General features: G+C 37.8%; 1 protein-coding gene across 1 annotated transcript in view; it reads left to right on the forward strand.

The window, feature by feature from the left end:
• Positions 1-12,259, forward strand: part of TNKS (tankyrase) — a 170,876-nt gene that overhangs the window by 134,207 nt on the left and 24,410 nt on the right. Inside the window, exons 18-20 of the mRNA XM_003797665.3 lie at positions 6,974-7,162; positions 9,420-9,657; positions 10,455-10,537. Coding sequence (XP_003797713.1) covers positions 6,974-7,162; positions 9,420-9,657; positions 10,455-10,537 — 510 coding nt within the window. The remainder of the gene's footprint in view (positions 1-6,973; positions 7,163-9,419; positions 9,658-10,454; positions 10,538-12,259) is intronic.

Genomic DNA, 12,259 nt, shown 5'->3' on the forward strand with positions numbered 1-12,259 from the left:
GAACTAAACACCTTGATCTCCATATTCTCTCTCCCTGCTGTCTCCTCTCTTGCCTTTCATGAGACTGTCATCTTCTCAGACCCTTCTGCAAAACCCAGTATTTCAGGGAGATGATAAATTGGCGTGAGAATACTGTCAAAGAAAGCAAACAATCCAGTTTTGAGCTGGTCTGTTAAGAAAGTCATAAATTAACTGAAACTATTATATTTAATAAACGTTGTTAGTACTGAAATCCTTTTAAAACTATAGTATTTAAAATTACCTTTCCAATAATGATTATTCTTTTATTAAAATGATTAGAATTTTTTAAACCTTTTTTTACATAGGGTTCTCAATTTCACTGAACAACAAGTATTTCTACCCAAACCCTGGCATTCTTAATATTGACTGCTAACACGCTAATATATATTTACGTATAATCCTATCACCCCTAAGTTACACCTATGCATGTAGTTAGGTGTCAATTGGAGGCGAATCTCCAGCACTTCCTTCTCTCCATATTGTACTACTCATCTCTTTACTAAGCTTCAGTTAAGCTTTATAAAGCTGATGAGATCAGCAGAACTTAGAGTCTCATATCTTCTCTATAAATCTACTAATTTGTAAGGTTGGGTGGTGGCAGTTATCATAATGACCTATCTAATAAAGCTTATGTTATGCTGTCAGCTGTGTAAACTATAATAGATCCCATACATTGGCTGTAAGGCAGTTGTATCACATCAATGTCCTTCGCTATCACAGAGGATAAAGTAAAATTTAATTCAGAAAGTAAATATGTTAGGTTTTGATCCCAATTCTTCTGATGGGAAGAATGTTTAGATGTTACTTACTCTCCATATATGTCATTTAACAACCAGTGTAGGGGAATAATGTTTACTGTGGTTCTCTTTTGCAGCTAGAGTAACGTAGTGTGCGGGTCAGCCGCATCTTAGTCCATGCTCACTTTATACAGTGTCTGCTGACCAGAAGCCCAGCCCACTGTTTGTTTCTCATTACTTTGTTTCACCATTTTCCATAATTCCTGCTCTCCTTTGCTAATACCAAGTGAAAAAAATATGCACGCATTTTATCACTATTTCTTCTTATGTTATCCTGTTAAATCTCTTCTGGTTAGCTCTTTGGAAATAGGCGACTTACGGAGGTAAAAATGAACAAAACATTCTCTAGGCTGTTTGGAGAGCATTCGATAGAGGTTTGGGTTAACTTGATTCAGTCTATCCTTGTATCAAAGATGCTAGTGAGCTAGATCATGTGTTTATTGCAGGTATTTTTACTTCATGGGTGGATTATTTGAGTCACTCCAAAAAAATTCTACATGTATTAAGCTTATAAATTCAAAAACCAAATATTTGTGAGCCAGTGACTATGAGCTGTTATTATTCACTGAAACCTTTATTGGTGGTTTCTTGACCTTGTTTTGTTTTTTGTATCGTCACATTTTTCTCATGTGCAACCCGCTCCCCTCAGTCATCTCTCCTGATACACAGTGATTCTCAGTTGGCCATCCTCCCCAGTGAGAGTCTCTGCTCTACTAAGTAATTTTATTCAGTGCCATTTGTAACCTGATAATCTATTATCAGTAACCGTATTAAATCAGTATTTCTCTTAATCTCAATTAATAGACTTAAAACAAAGACTGACATTAACACAATATAAAACTTTAAAAAGCTATTTTGTCTTCCTTTGGCTAACTATGTTTTAATTATCTGTAGCTATATAAACCTAGATGTCTTTCTAAAGTTCCTTTTTATTCATTCTATACATATGCCTTGGCTGAATATTTAAATGAAATTATAGAGCTCCAGTCTTTATTTTTCTGTAAGGTGGCAAAACACTGTTATGTTTTATTTATCCCTGTGAATCTAATGATGCTTTATCTGGCCTGGCCATAGGCATTCATTTTGGAAAGTAGATGGTTTTGTGGCACTTTGTCTGGGGTAGAGATTTCTATATAAACATAGAGCAGTTATAGGTATAGCATTACCTAATGTCGTCAGTCAGGCTCTCTCCCATTTTTAGCTTGCCAGGAAAACAGCTCCCATATGTTAGCCTCACAAGGTCCTGCAGGTATCTGTAGTGTAATAGAAAACCTTGAGATCTGGGATCAAGTCTTTACTCTTCTGTTCAATAACTCAGGAGTCTTCAGCAAGTGCCTCGATCTTTCTAATCTTCAGTTTTCTCACTAGTGAAAGTTGAATAGTTGAGGCTAAGACCGTCTCACCAGGGTATTATGATGATCAAAAGAGACTATGGGGTGGCGCCTGTGACTCATTGAGTTGGGCACCAGCCCCATATACCGAGGGTGAGAGGTTTGAACTTGGCCCTGGCCAAACTGCAACAAAAAAATAGCCGGGTATTGTGAGCGCCTGTAGTCCCAGCTACCCGGGAGGCTGAGGCAAGAGAATCGCCCAAGCCCTGGAGTTGGAGGTTGTGGTAAGCTGTGACATGGCACTCTACAGAGGGTGACAAAGTGAGACTCTGACTCAAAAAAAAAGAGACTGTGCATGTGGAATGTACATTCTCTAATCGAAGGCCCGATGCAAGGTTATCTGTTGTTAGTATTATAGAATGGCTTCCCACGGCTGATGCACTGAGCCAGTCAGAGTAAAGGCTGCATGTCGCTTGTGTCTTGCAGTCTCAGGAATACTCCCTGTCTCCGTGTGTATATCAGCTCCATGTTAGCGTTAAATAGACACAGATTAATGGACTACCCTGGGGATGAAATAGTAATATGAGACATCTGTGAAATGACATAAAGTTATTTACATGCAGTTATTTATTGGTGATTGTTCTTTGGTGCATATTTACATTTTTCCTCTAAAGACCTCAGTCTGCTCTCTGTGTGTCTTTGGGCCTTGCCACCTCCGTTTTTCCATTTGGAAAAACAAACATATAGTTTAAGAAACTTAAATAAAAGTTACAAGTTTCATGAGAGCTAATGTGAATGGTGATATGCCCATATTCTGCTTAGTGTTCTTTATACGAGTACTATAATGCCTTATACTATTTTTGAGTACATATTCACAACACAGTTAATTTTTCTGCTATTCAATAAATGTAAAACATTGGCATTTATTTATTATCCCAAAACAAGTAATTTTCTCTCTTATTAGTAATTTTCTAACAGTCTCTCATAAGACTAAATTAATTAGCTGATTACTTTCTCAACTGTTTCATTTTCCAAGGTTTTCTCTAAAATACATATTTTGGAGATTTCATGGCATCATTGTAAGAAAGGCTCTGTATAATTTTTCTTTTTCTTTTTTTTTTTGAGATAGAGCCTCAAGCAGTCCCCCTGGGTAGAGTGCTATGGCATCAGAGCTCACAGCAACCTCCAACTCCTTGGCTCAAGCGAGTCTCCTGCCTCTGCCTCCCAAGTAGCTGGGACCACAGGTGCCCGCCACAATGCCCGGCTATTTTTTGGTTGCAGCCGTCATTGTTGTTTTTGGTGGGCCTGGGCTGGATTTGAACCAACCACCTTAGGTGTATGTGGCTGGCGCCTTAGCCACTTGAGCCACAGGTGCTGAACCAGGCTCTGTATAATTAAATGGCCCTCACTGGAGCCCAAGCAGATTTCTTTTCCCCTTACTTCCCATCTTTTAAAAATTAAATTAAGGGCTTCTCACTCTTTTTATGATATATTTGTCATCAAAAGTATTTTATGTTGTTAGCTGTATTATAAAACCATATTAAATTGGCATTTTCTCTTTAAACCTTCCAACAGAGTTCAGTTCCTGTCCAGACCTTCCAGCTCAATATTTTGCTCTTACATAGTGTTTTGAATAGAACTTGTGTATTGCGCTGTCAGCCTTAAATTTCGGTTCCTATTTTTGCCTCAGTGGTATAGCTGTTTGAAAGAATTAAACAGCTTAGGAATTGTGTTTTTAGTCTACTTGGGTAGTAATATACTCTTTCCTATTCATTGCCCTTTCAGACATTTGTCAACAAATTTAACAAGCATGTAATTGGGTTCTGTAAGCATAACTATAAATTCAATATAAAGAAAGTTTAATAATACATTCAGATATACAGTTTATTTTATACATACATACACATTCCCAAACACGTAATTTTCCTTGGACTATATAATTTTGAGAGCCTGTGTAAATTATTCTACCAAATTATATTATTCTGCAAATAAGCATGAGAGTAGAATAAAATTAATCATCAGAAACACTGTTTAAATAGCTTATAACTTTACTGGGAAGAAGCTTGAAATTATTTCATGCTTTTGGATTAACTTAACAAAAATTGCTGTCTTTGCTCTCTACATATCCTTTGAATAATCTTATGAATTAATGATTAATAATAATCCTGTGAATTAAGGGAGATAAATTTGTAGGTTTAAGTGATTTTGGTAGTACATGTGTGTCACAAAGGATACATCTTGTTTTCATCTTTTGTGTTAGAAAAATCTAAAAATAGTTCAACTGTAGAATCAATTTTATGAATGATATCGTAATCCCCAACCGATCACAAAACATAACCTGTTCTCAGAAGCCCTGGTCTGATTGCCTTAATATGCTGCTTTTCTTTTCCTTGTCTTTATTTTTTGGGGGAGGAAGGCTTTCTATTGTCAGCGAATGTGGAACTTTTCTTAGGAATTGACTGTCCATACCTTTAAATTTAAGTTTCTTTACTTTTTTTTCCCCAAAATTACTCTCCCCCAAAGTTAGTAAATACAGGGATTTGTGTTGCATGAAAAACTTTAGTACTACCTCAGAAAAAGTGCCTGTTCTTTCTGAAGTGAATGTCTTCAAGAGTGCAGAGAAGGTTACATCTTCAGGAAGTTATGAAGTAACATGCCCTGAATTATATTTTGGGATCTTTATTTCTTTACCTTCCCTATCTCTTCCCATTCTCAGAAATGTCCGCTTGAAAAAAACTCAAGATATTTTAGTTGGCAGCAGCATGAGTTAGAAATGTATTCCCAACAGACAATGTACTTTAATTACCAAAAGCGATCCAAGTTATACCAAGAAATAGGGAACATCAATGTGCCAATTGCACAAAATTATAGAAATAGGAAGTTGAAATAGATTTCAGAAACACTTTGGTGGTAACCAGCCTAACATCTTTAAATGTGTTTATAAAAACATACCAGTTATTTTTGATATTCTTAAAGGCCTGATTGTTACATCAGTATTATCTATCCATAATAGATTATCTCAACTTATTTTGGGAAGAAGCTAAAACCTTTTGCTATGCAGAGCTCTTATTATTTGAGAAAACCTGTTCTCCTTGGAACTTCTGCTACACTGGGTTGTGTGTCCTGCCTTTTGTAGTTCTATAGTGCAGGGGTCCTCAAACTTTTTAAACGGGGGCCAGTTCACTGTCCCTCAGACCATTGGAGGGCTGGACTGCGGGCCCCAGGATGAGTCGGCTGCTAAGTAGGACAGGTGGTGGCAGCAAAAACACCCGGTGGGCCAGATAAATGTCCTAGGTGGGCTGCATGTGGCCCACGGGCCGTAGTTTGAGGATGCCAGCTATCGTGCTTATTTCTCTTCTCTCCCATTCTTCTTTTCCAAAATACTGTTGTTCTCAATGCATTAATCCACCTTGCAATTACCTTTCATATTCCTTTTCATAGTCAGTTCATTATCAAGTATTTACATTGATTAATCCTGTCTTCCATTTTGTCATCTCCCTAGAGTCCCTCCCTGCAGTACCAGGCCTTTCATAGGAGTTCAGCAAATGTTTGGTTGGTGGGAAATGGGCGGGAGAGCAAAGTGAATAAATAAGTGATGCCTTCTCACCTGTACTCTGGTCTTTTCTGTCAAACCATGTATAGGACTGCAAAAGCTGCCCACCCCAAGTGAACCTTATCTGTCTTAGATTTTCATACCTACTTATACTTTTATGACTTCATCCTATTAATAGTTCTACCCTTGCTTTTTAATCGTCCCTCCAAAAAACTGTAGTCATCTTTGACTTTTCTATCCCTTTCTTCTTCGATTACAAATTTGTCTTTTCAACCCAATTTTTTTTTCTTTGAAATTTTCTCAGCTGTAAGCCCCATTCCCATTCTCCTGTTCCCATCACAGCTCAGCGTTCTCATCACCTCCTGCCGGGTTATGAGTGTATCCGCTGCTAACCTTTCCTCACTCCTAAATCATGGATGCCATAAACTAATTTTTGTAAAATGTTGTTTGATTATGTTACTTTTTCAAAGGCTAAGACGAAAACATTGAGAATCTTTGAAGTGAGTGTTTCAGTAAATAGATGAGATTGCAGTAGGTTAAAGAGAAATGGGAAAGTCGGAAGAGGAGCAGGGTGTATAGAATGCTCATCTGAAAAGCTGAGCAGGTGGCTTAGACCGTTGAGAGAAGCCTTGGGGTCAGGTACTGTTTCACTTCACATATTTGTTTTTAAGATAAACCTAAACATAATAAGGGCTGGATTTGTTTTTAAAGCCCCTACATAATTACAGAGTGAAAGAATACTTGAGGAATTGTGATTTTGGAGGAGGCAAGAAAAGGAAAGAGTCCACAGTACAGGTGGATGGATCAAAAACATTTTTTCCTGGGAAAACTTCTATAAAGGATGAGAATATAGACAGAGAGAGGGTGAAATCATTTATAAAATTAAATAAGTGTGGGTGTGGTGGCTCAGGCATTCTGGGAGCCTGAGATGGGAGGATTGATTGAGGCTAGGAGGTAGAGACCACCCTGAGAAAGAACAAGATCCATCTCTACCAAAAACAGAAAAACTAACTGGGCGCTGTAGCGGGTGCCTATAGTCCCAGCTACTCAGGAGGCTGAGACAGGAGGATCGCTTGAACCCAGAAGTTGAGGTTGCGATGTGCTGTAGCCTGGGGCAACAAAGTGAGACTCTCAGTGGATAAGTATGTACATACGTACATACTTACATACATACACACACATACATACATACTGTGTACAAACATACCTGATAGTATCCAGTGAACTAGTTGATTTCATTCTTAACTCTGTGATCCTTTGTTTTCCTTCAGCATGTCGACATCGCGGCATTACTGATAAAGTACAACACATGCGTGAATGCAACGGACAAGTGGGCCTTCACTCCTCTCCATGAAGCAGCCCAAAAGGGAAGGACACAGCTGTGCGCCCTTCTCCTGGCGCACGGTGCAGATCCAACAATGAAGAACCAAGAAGGTCAGACACCTTTAGACCTGGCAACAGTAAGTCCTCATTTCAGATACTCAGTGTTGGCTACACTTTCAGAAATGACATTAAATTCTAGGACTGATAATAAGAATGAAGATTTATTTCTGAACATTTTTAAAGTTTATACATTTTATATGAAAATATAATTTATAACTGTTAAGACAAACTAGTAAGTTAATTTATTTTGTCATACTTAGACTGGTGGGAAAACATGAATCATAAGAAAACACATTTCTAATGTGTATCCATAGAGAATTACACTTAGTAAAATATTTTGCATGTCTGTGTTATTGTTGAACAACTAACGTTCATGATAATTTGCCTGTCTCTGAGATGGTTTGGAAAATATTTCCACAGTATATTAATTTACTTTTCCATTGTTAGAGAGTAGTATAGTACTAAGAGTTAATTTTTCTCCGACTATCTCACTGACAGGCAAATTATCGTGAAAGAATTAAAATTTTGTGGTTAACCAAAAATTAAACACTGCATCATCTTCTTTGAACTTTCTAAAAATCAGGGAGTTATTCTATAGTCACATTATTTTATAATTTTGAGTATTATAAATTACATTCTAATTGGAAAATAATATTTTTCCAAGTTACATTCTGTCTCATTTATTTATTGCTGAATTACAAACTATTTCAAACCAGTGGTTTGATGTAATAATGATTTGTTATTTCGTGGGAAGCGTGAGGCTGATCTCATCTGGTCACCTGTGCAGCTGCTCACAGCTGGTGGCTGGAACAGGAACCTAAAGATGGTTTCACTCATGTGTCTGGGGCATTGGCAAAGATGGCTGGAAGAATGAGTTCTCTCCATCTATCCCTCATGGTGTCCCATCATTAAGTAGTCTTGCTAGAACTTCTTTACAGAATGATTGCATCTCAAGAGAGAAAAAGCAAAAGCTGCCGTTCTTCCTTAAGGCCAAGCCCGGAACTGACAGTGCTGTTCCTTTACCACATTCTGCTGTGCAGAGCAAGGGGATCAGGAAAATAGACTCTACCTTCTTTGAAAGGAGACACAAAAACATGGTGGCCATCTTTAATCTACCATAGTTCTCCCTGTGGATAAAAATTATTTACATTTTTCCCATATTCAAACTGTATATGTGTCGCCCCCCCTACCCCACCCCAGGAGGAGGCAAGTAGCTGGTCCATGGCATTTCTGAAATCCAGCTAGGCACGTATTAGGGCCGTCTACTCTGGAGTCAGGGGATGGTCCTTGATTAGGGCCTCCTTCTGTTCCCAGAGCGGAGTTTCTGTATTTCTTGGCTGTATCCTCTGATTCATCCTCTTTCTGTAAGAAATGGCTCATAGTTTCAGCTAAATGGCTTTCTCAATCTGTTCCCTGCTCCTAGAAATCTGGAGTCCCTGAGCCTTTTTCAGTTTGATCTATCTGTCCCTTTTGGTCCCTTTTTCAGTTGGATCTATCTGTCCCTTTTGGTCCTAACTGGTACACCTTTTTTATAAACTTCTGGGTTTCCCATCAAGTTATATGCCACTACATCAAACAAAAGTCCTAGCCACAAATTTCTTCAAGATCAGTTCTTGAAGAGAACTGTACAGAAGTTTGGAGGACTCCAAACTTCTGTATAACATGGCAGATGGCTTCTAAGAAAGTAAATGTAGACACTGCCAGTCCTCTTCAGGCCCGGCTCTGAAACCTCAGGATATCACTTCTGCATTCTGTTGGGCAGAGCAACTCATAGGACAAACTAGATTCAGTGAGAAGGAAACAGGTGACGTGGGGATCGGAGGAAGGAGCTGATGGCTGTCTCTGGAGAGAATCTCCTGCATACTCCAATAGCAGTCATAACTAATGCTTACAAACCGTAAAATCCATAAATATATGAGCCAAATTAAAGTGTCACCCCTATAAAATTTTACCAGATGTCAATCTTACATTAAATTATTCAATGTGCACTAAATAACCAAAGATTATTGTAGTTGTTTAATCATAAACCAAACTTAGTAAATATGGAAATTCCTTCTAAAGAAGAATGAGAATCAACTCTCTGAAAGTACTTCTCCTTAAAGGAAAGAAGAAATATTTTTAAAGATCACATAATTTCTCTCGTTCTGTCTACTAAAACTACCTAGACACTTTGCAGCTGGGGAGAGAAGGAAAAAGGAAGGAATGATCAAAAATCGATAGGGAATAATGAGGCATTCATTAAGGGAAATACTTACACAGCATTTTATCCTTAGTGAAAATAAGCATCCTTTTAAAATATATTATATTTGCGTTTTTTTGAATTATTATTTTTAGGCTGACGATATCAGAGCGCTGCTGATAGATGCCATGCCCCCAGAGGCCTTACCTACCTGTTTTAAACCTCAAGCTACTGTAGTGAGTGCTGCTTTGATCTCACCAGCATCCACCCCGTCCTGCCTCTCTGCGGCTAGCAGCATAGATAACCTCACCGGCCCCTTAGCAGAGTTGGCAGTAGGAGGAACCTCCAACGCAGGGGACGGTGCAGCCGGAGCAGAAAGGAAGGAAGGAGAAGGTGAGTATGCCCTGTGAGCCCATCTTGTTTCTGTGTGCTGTTTTTATGGAACAGATTTACTTTGTTTATGGGGGCGAGGGGCAGGCGCTGGGTTTGAACCCACCACCTCCCGTATATGGGGCCAGCGCCCTACCCCTTTGAGCCACAGGTGGCGCCCGGAACAGATTTACTTTTTTCTACTGGCAGTTATTGCCCCCCTCACTTAGAAAATACATCCTATCTGTAGGCTTTCATACACATGAAAGTATAAGAAATACTTCCTCCTAGAAGACTGCAGATTCCTCAGCATCCACTCGCTTCTATAGGATGTCTATGTCCAGGCACAGTGTTTTATTGAACTACTGAGCAGGACTAATTACTGAAATTATGTCAACAAACAACTGAGAAGTTATTTAAGGAATGGAAACTAAAACAATAGCTGGGATATTTAGGTTTTTTTATATAATTCATTGAAAGCATTAGATTATCTTGAATAAAATAGTATTTCATAATATTAGAACTATAATTTATGCTATTATGCTATATTAATTATAATATTTTGTATTTATTATATTTCATAACCTATAATTCTATGTGCTAGCTATAATATTAGAATTCACACAAACACTCCTGATTTGATAAAGATAAAATACTTTCACTTCTCAATCAAATTCAGAGAACTTGACGTGTTATACATTCTGTATTATTTTATGTGGAATTCCTGTATAGCCACGGGTGTCAGCCTTGGCTTCAAATAGATAGTAAAACTTCCTTTAGATGCTTGAAATTCTGAGAAGCTTTAATATGTTTCTGTTTAGTTGCGGGTCTTGACATGAATATCAGCCAATTCCTAAAAAGCCTTGGCCTTGAACACCTTCGGGATATCTTTGAAACAGAACAGGTAAACTTTCTTATATAGTATTTGAGTCTTTCTAGTTAAATATTAAGAGTTATTAATCATCGCCCACACTTTCTTTTTTGCTTCTTCATAGCTATTTTAAATCTCACAGTGTATTTCAATAGAAGCCAGGGGAGCCTAGTATGTTATAGTGTCCCCAAAATTGACTCAGCAGATGGTAGTCTTTAATTGTTATTTTATTTTTATAAGCAATCTGGCTCTCTTGTTTTATTATATGGGAACACTTAGACCATGAAACTACCTCAAAAGAAGTGTTTTTAGCGTTGTCTTTGTTGTTTGGGTTTCCAAAAAGTGTTGTCATTGATTCATCTCATTTCACCATTGATGTGCCCAGACTCCTGAAGTCATTTCCATTAATTGCAAAAGCAAAATCATACTTAAGGAATTGTACTTTTTCATAATTGCTGCTTTATGAAATGTCTTTTTTCCAGTTGGAGTCTGAAAAAAGTGTTGAACCAAAAGTTAGCCACACACTCAAATAGATTCATTCTGTTTTCAGACACATCTTAAATGTCTTTAAAAGCCTATCATTAGGGCACTTATGAATTAGGATCTTTCTGTTGGCTGTGCTTTTTTTATACAGGATAATGAGGTTTTAACTTAATATTGTTTTATTATCATAGCATTAAATATCAAATGTGATAATAAATTCCTGAGTTTAAATTGACTACTGATATACAGAGTATCTTAGGATGGGAAGGTGTTTAGAGATGACTCAGTCATTCTCCCAAGTTTAGGAATAACCTCTGTAACATTCCTGTCAATCCTCCAGCCAGGGAAGACAACTTGTTAGGGTTTGGGGCAGGCGTAATAGAATGCTTGTAATTTAAGGAGTATCAAATGTACGTATAATCCATTTGTTTTAGATTTATGCTTACCTCATTGTGCCTAGAAATCTAATCACAAGTCCTTGACCAAAGTATTAAGTTTTGTAGGGCTACCATAATAGATGACCCTAAACTTAGGTAAATAACAGAAATTTATTCTCTCACAGTTCTGGAAGTCAGACGTCTGAAATTAACATGTTGGCAGGCTGTGCTCCCTATAGAGGATCTAGGAGAAGATCCGCCTCGTGCCTCTTCTAGATGCCGGTGCTCAGCAGCTCCCTTGCCTCATGGCCTCACTATTCCACTTTCCACTTTCCTCCACGCATTGCTTTCTCCTCTGTGTGTCTCCTGTAAGAGCATTGGTGTTGAATTTAGGACCTACCAATAAAATCCTGGATGATGTCCTCATCTCAAGTTCCTTAACTTAATTACATCTGCAAACACCTTTTTCCAAACATGGTACATTCACAGGCAGTGGGGATCAGAACACGGGCATGTTTTCTGGAGGGCCCTCGGGAGCCCACTACTACACAGGAAAGCCCTTCATGCCTTTTCAAGACCTGGTAACTTAATGTGGACGTTTCAGCCCCCTGCCTCAACAGATCTTCCCCTATTTTAGAATAAGTTTATATGTTTATTTCAATATTCTTTATATGATATAGTTTCAAGTCTTCACCAGCTTTTTGCCCCATTTTTTGTTACTTTCTAGGCCTATAGTCAATTTGAAGTTAATTAAAAACCTTGGGTCTTTTCTCTTTTTCACAATAATTATACCATTAAGGTTTTCTTCTGGTTTCTTTTTTTTTTCTTTTTTTGTGTTTTAGCTAAATAAACTTTTTATATTATTTGTTGTAGTCCACCTGTAATTTTTTTTTTT

Source organism: Otolemur garnettii, unplaced genomic scaffold (assembly GCF_000181295.1).
Source record: "Otolemur garnettii isolate 467f Iridium unplaced genomic scaffold, OtoGar3 scaffold00121, whole genome shotgun sequence".
Classification (NCBI taxonomy): domain Eukaryota; kingdom Metazoa; phylum Chordata; class Mammalia; order Primates; family Galagidae; genus Otolemur; species Otolemur garnettii.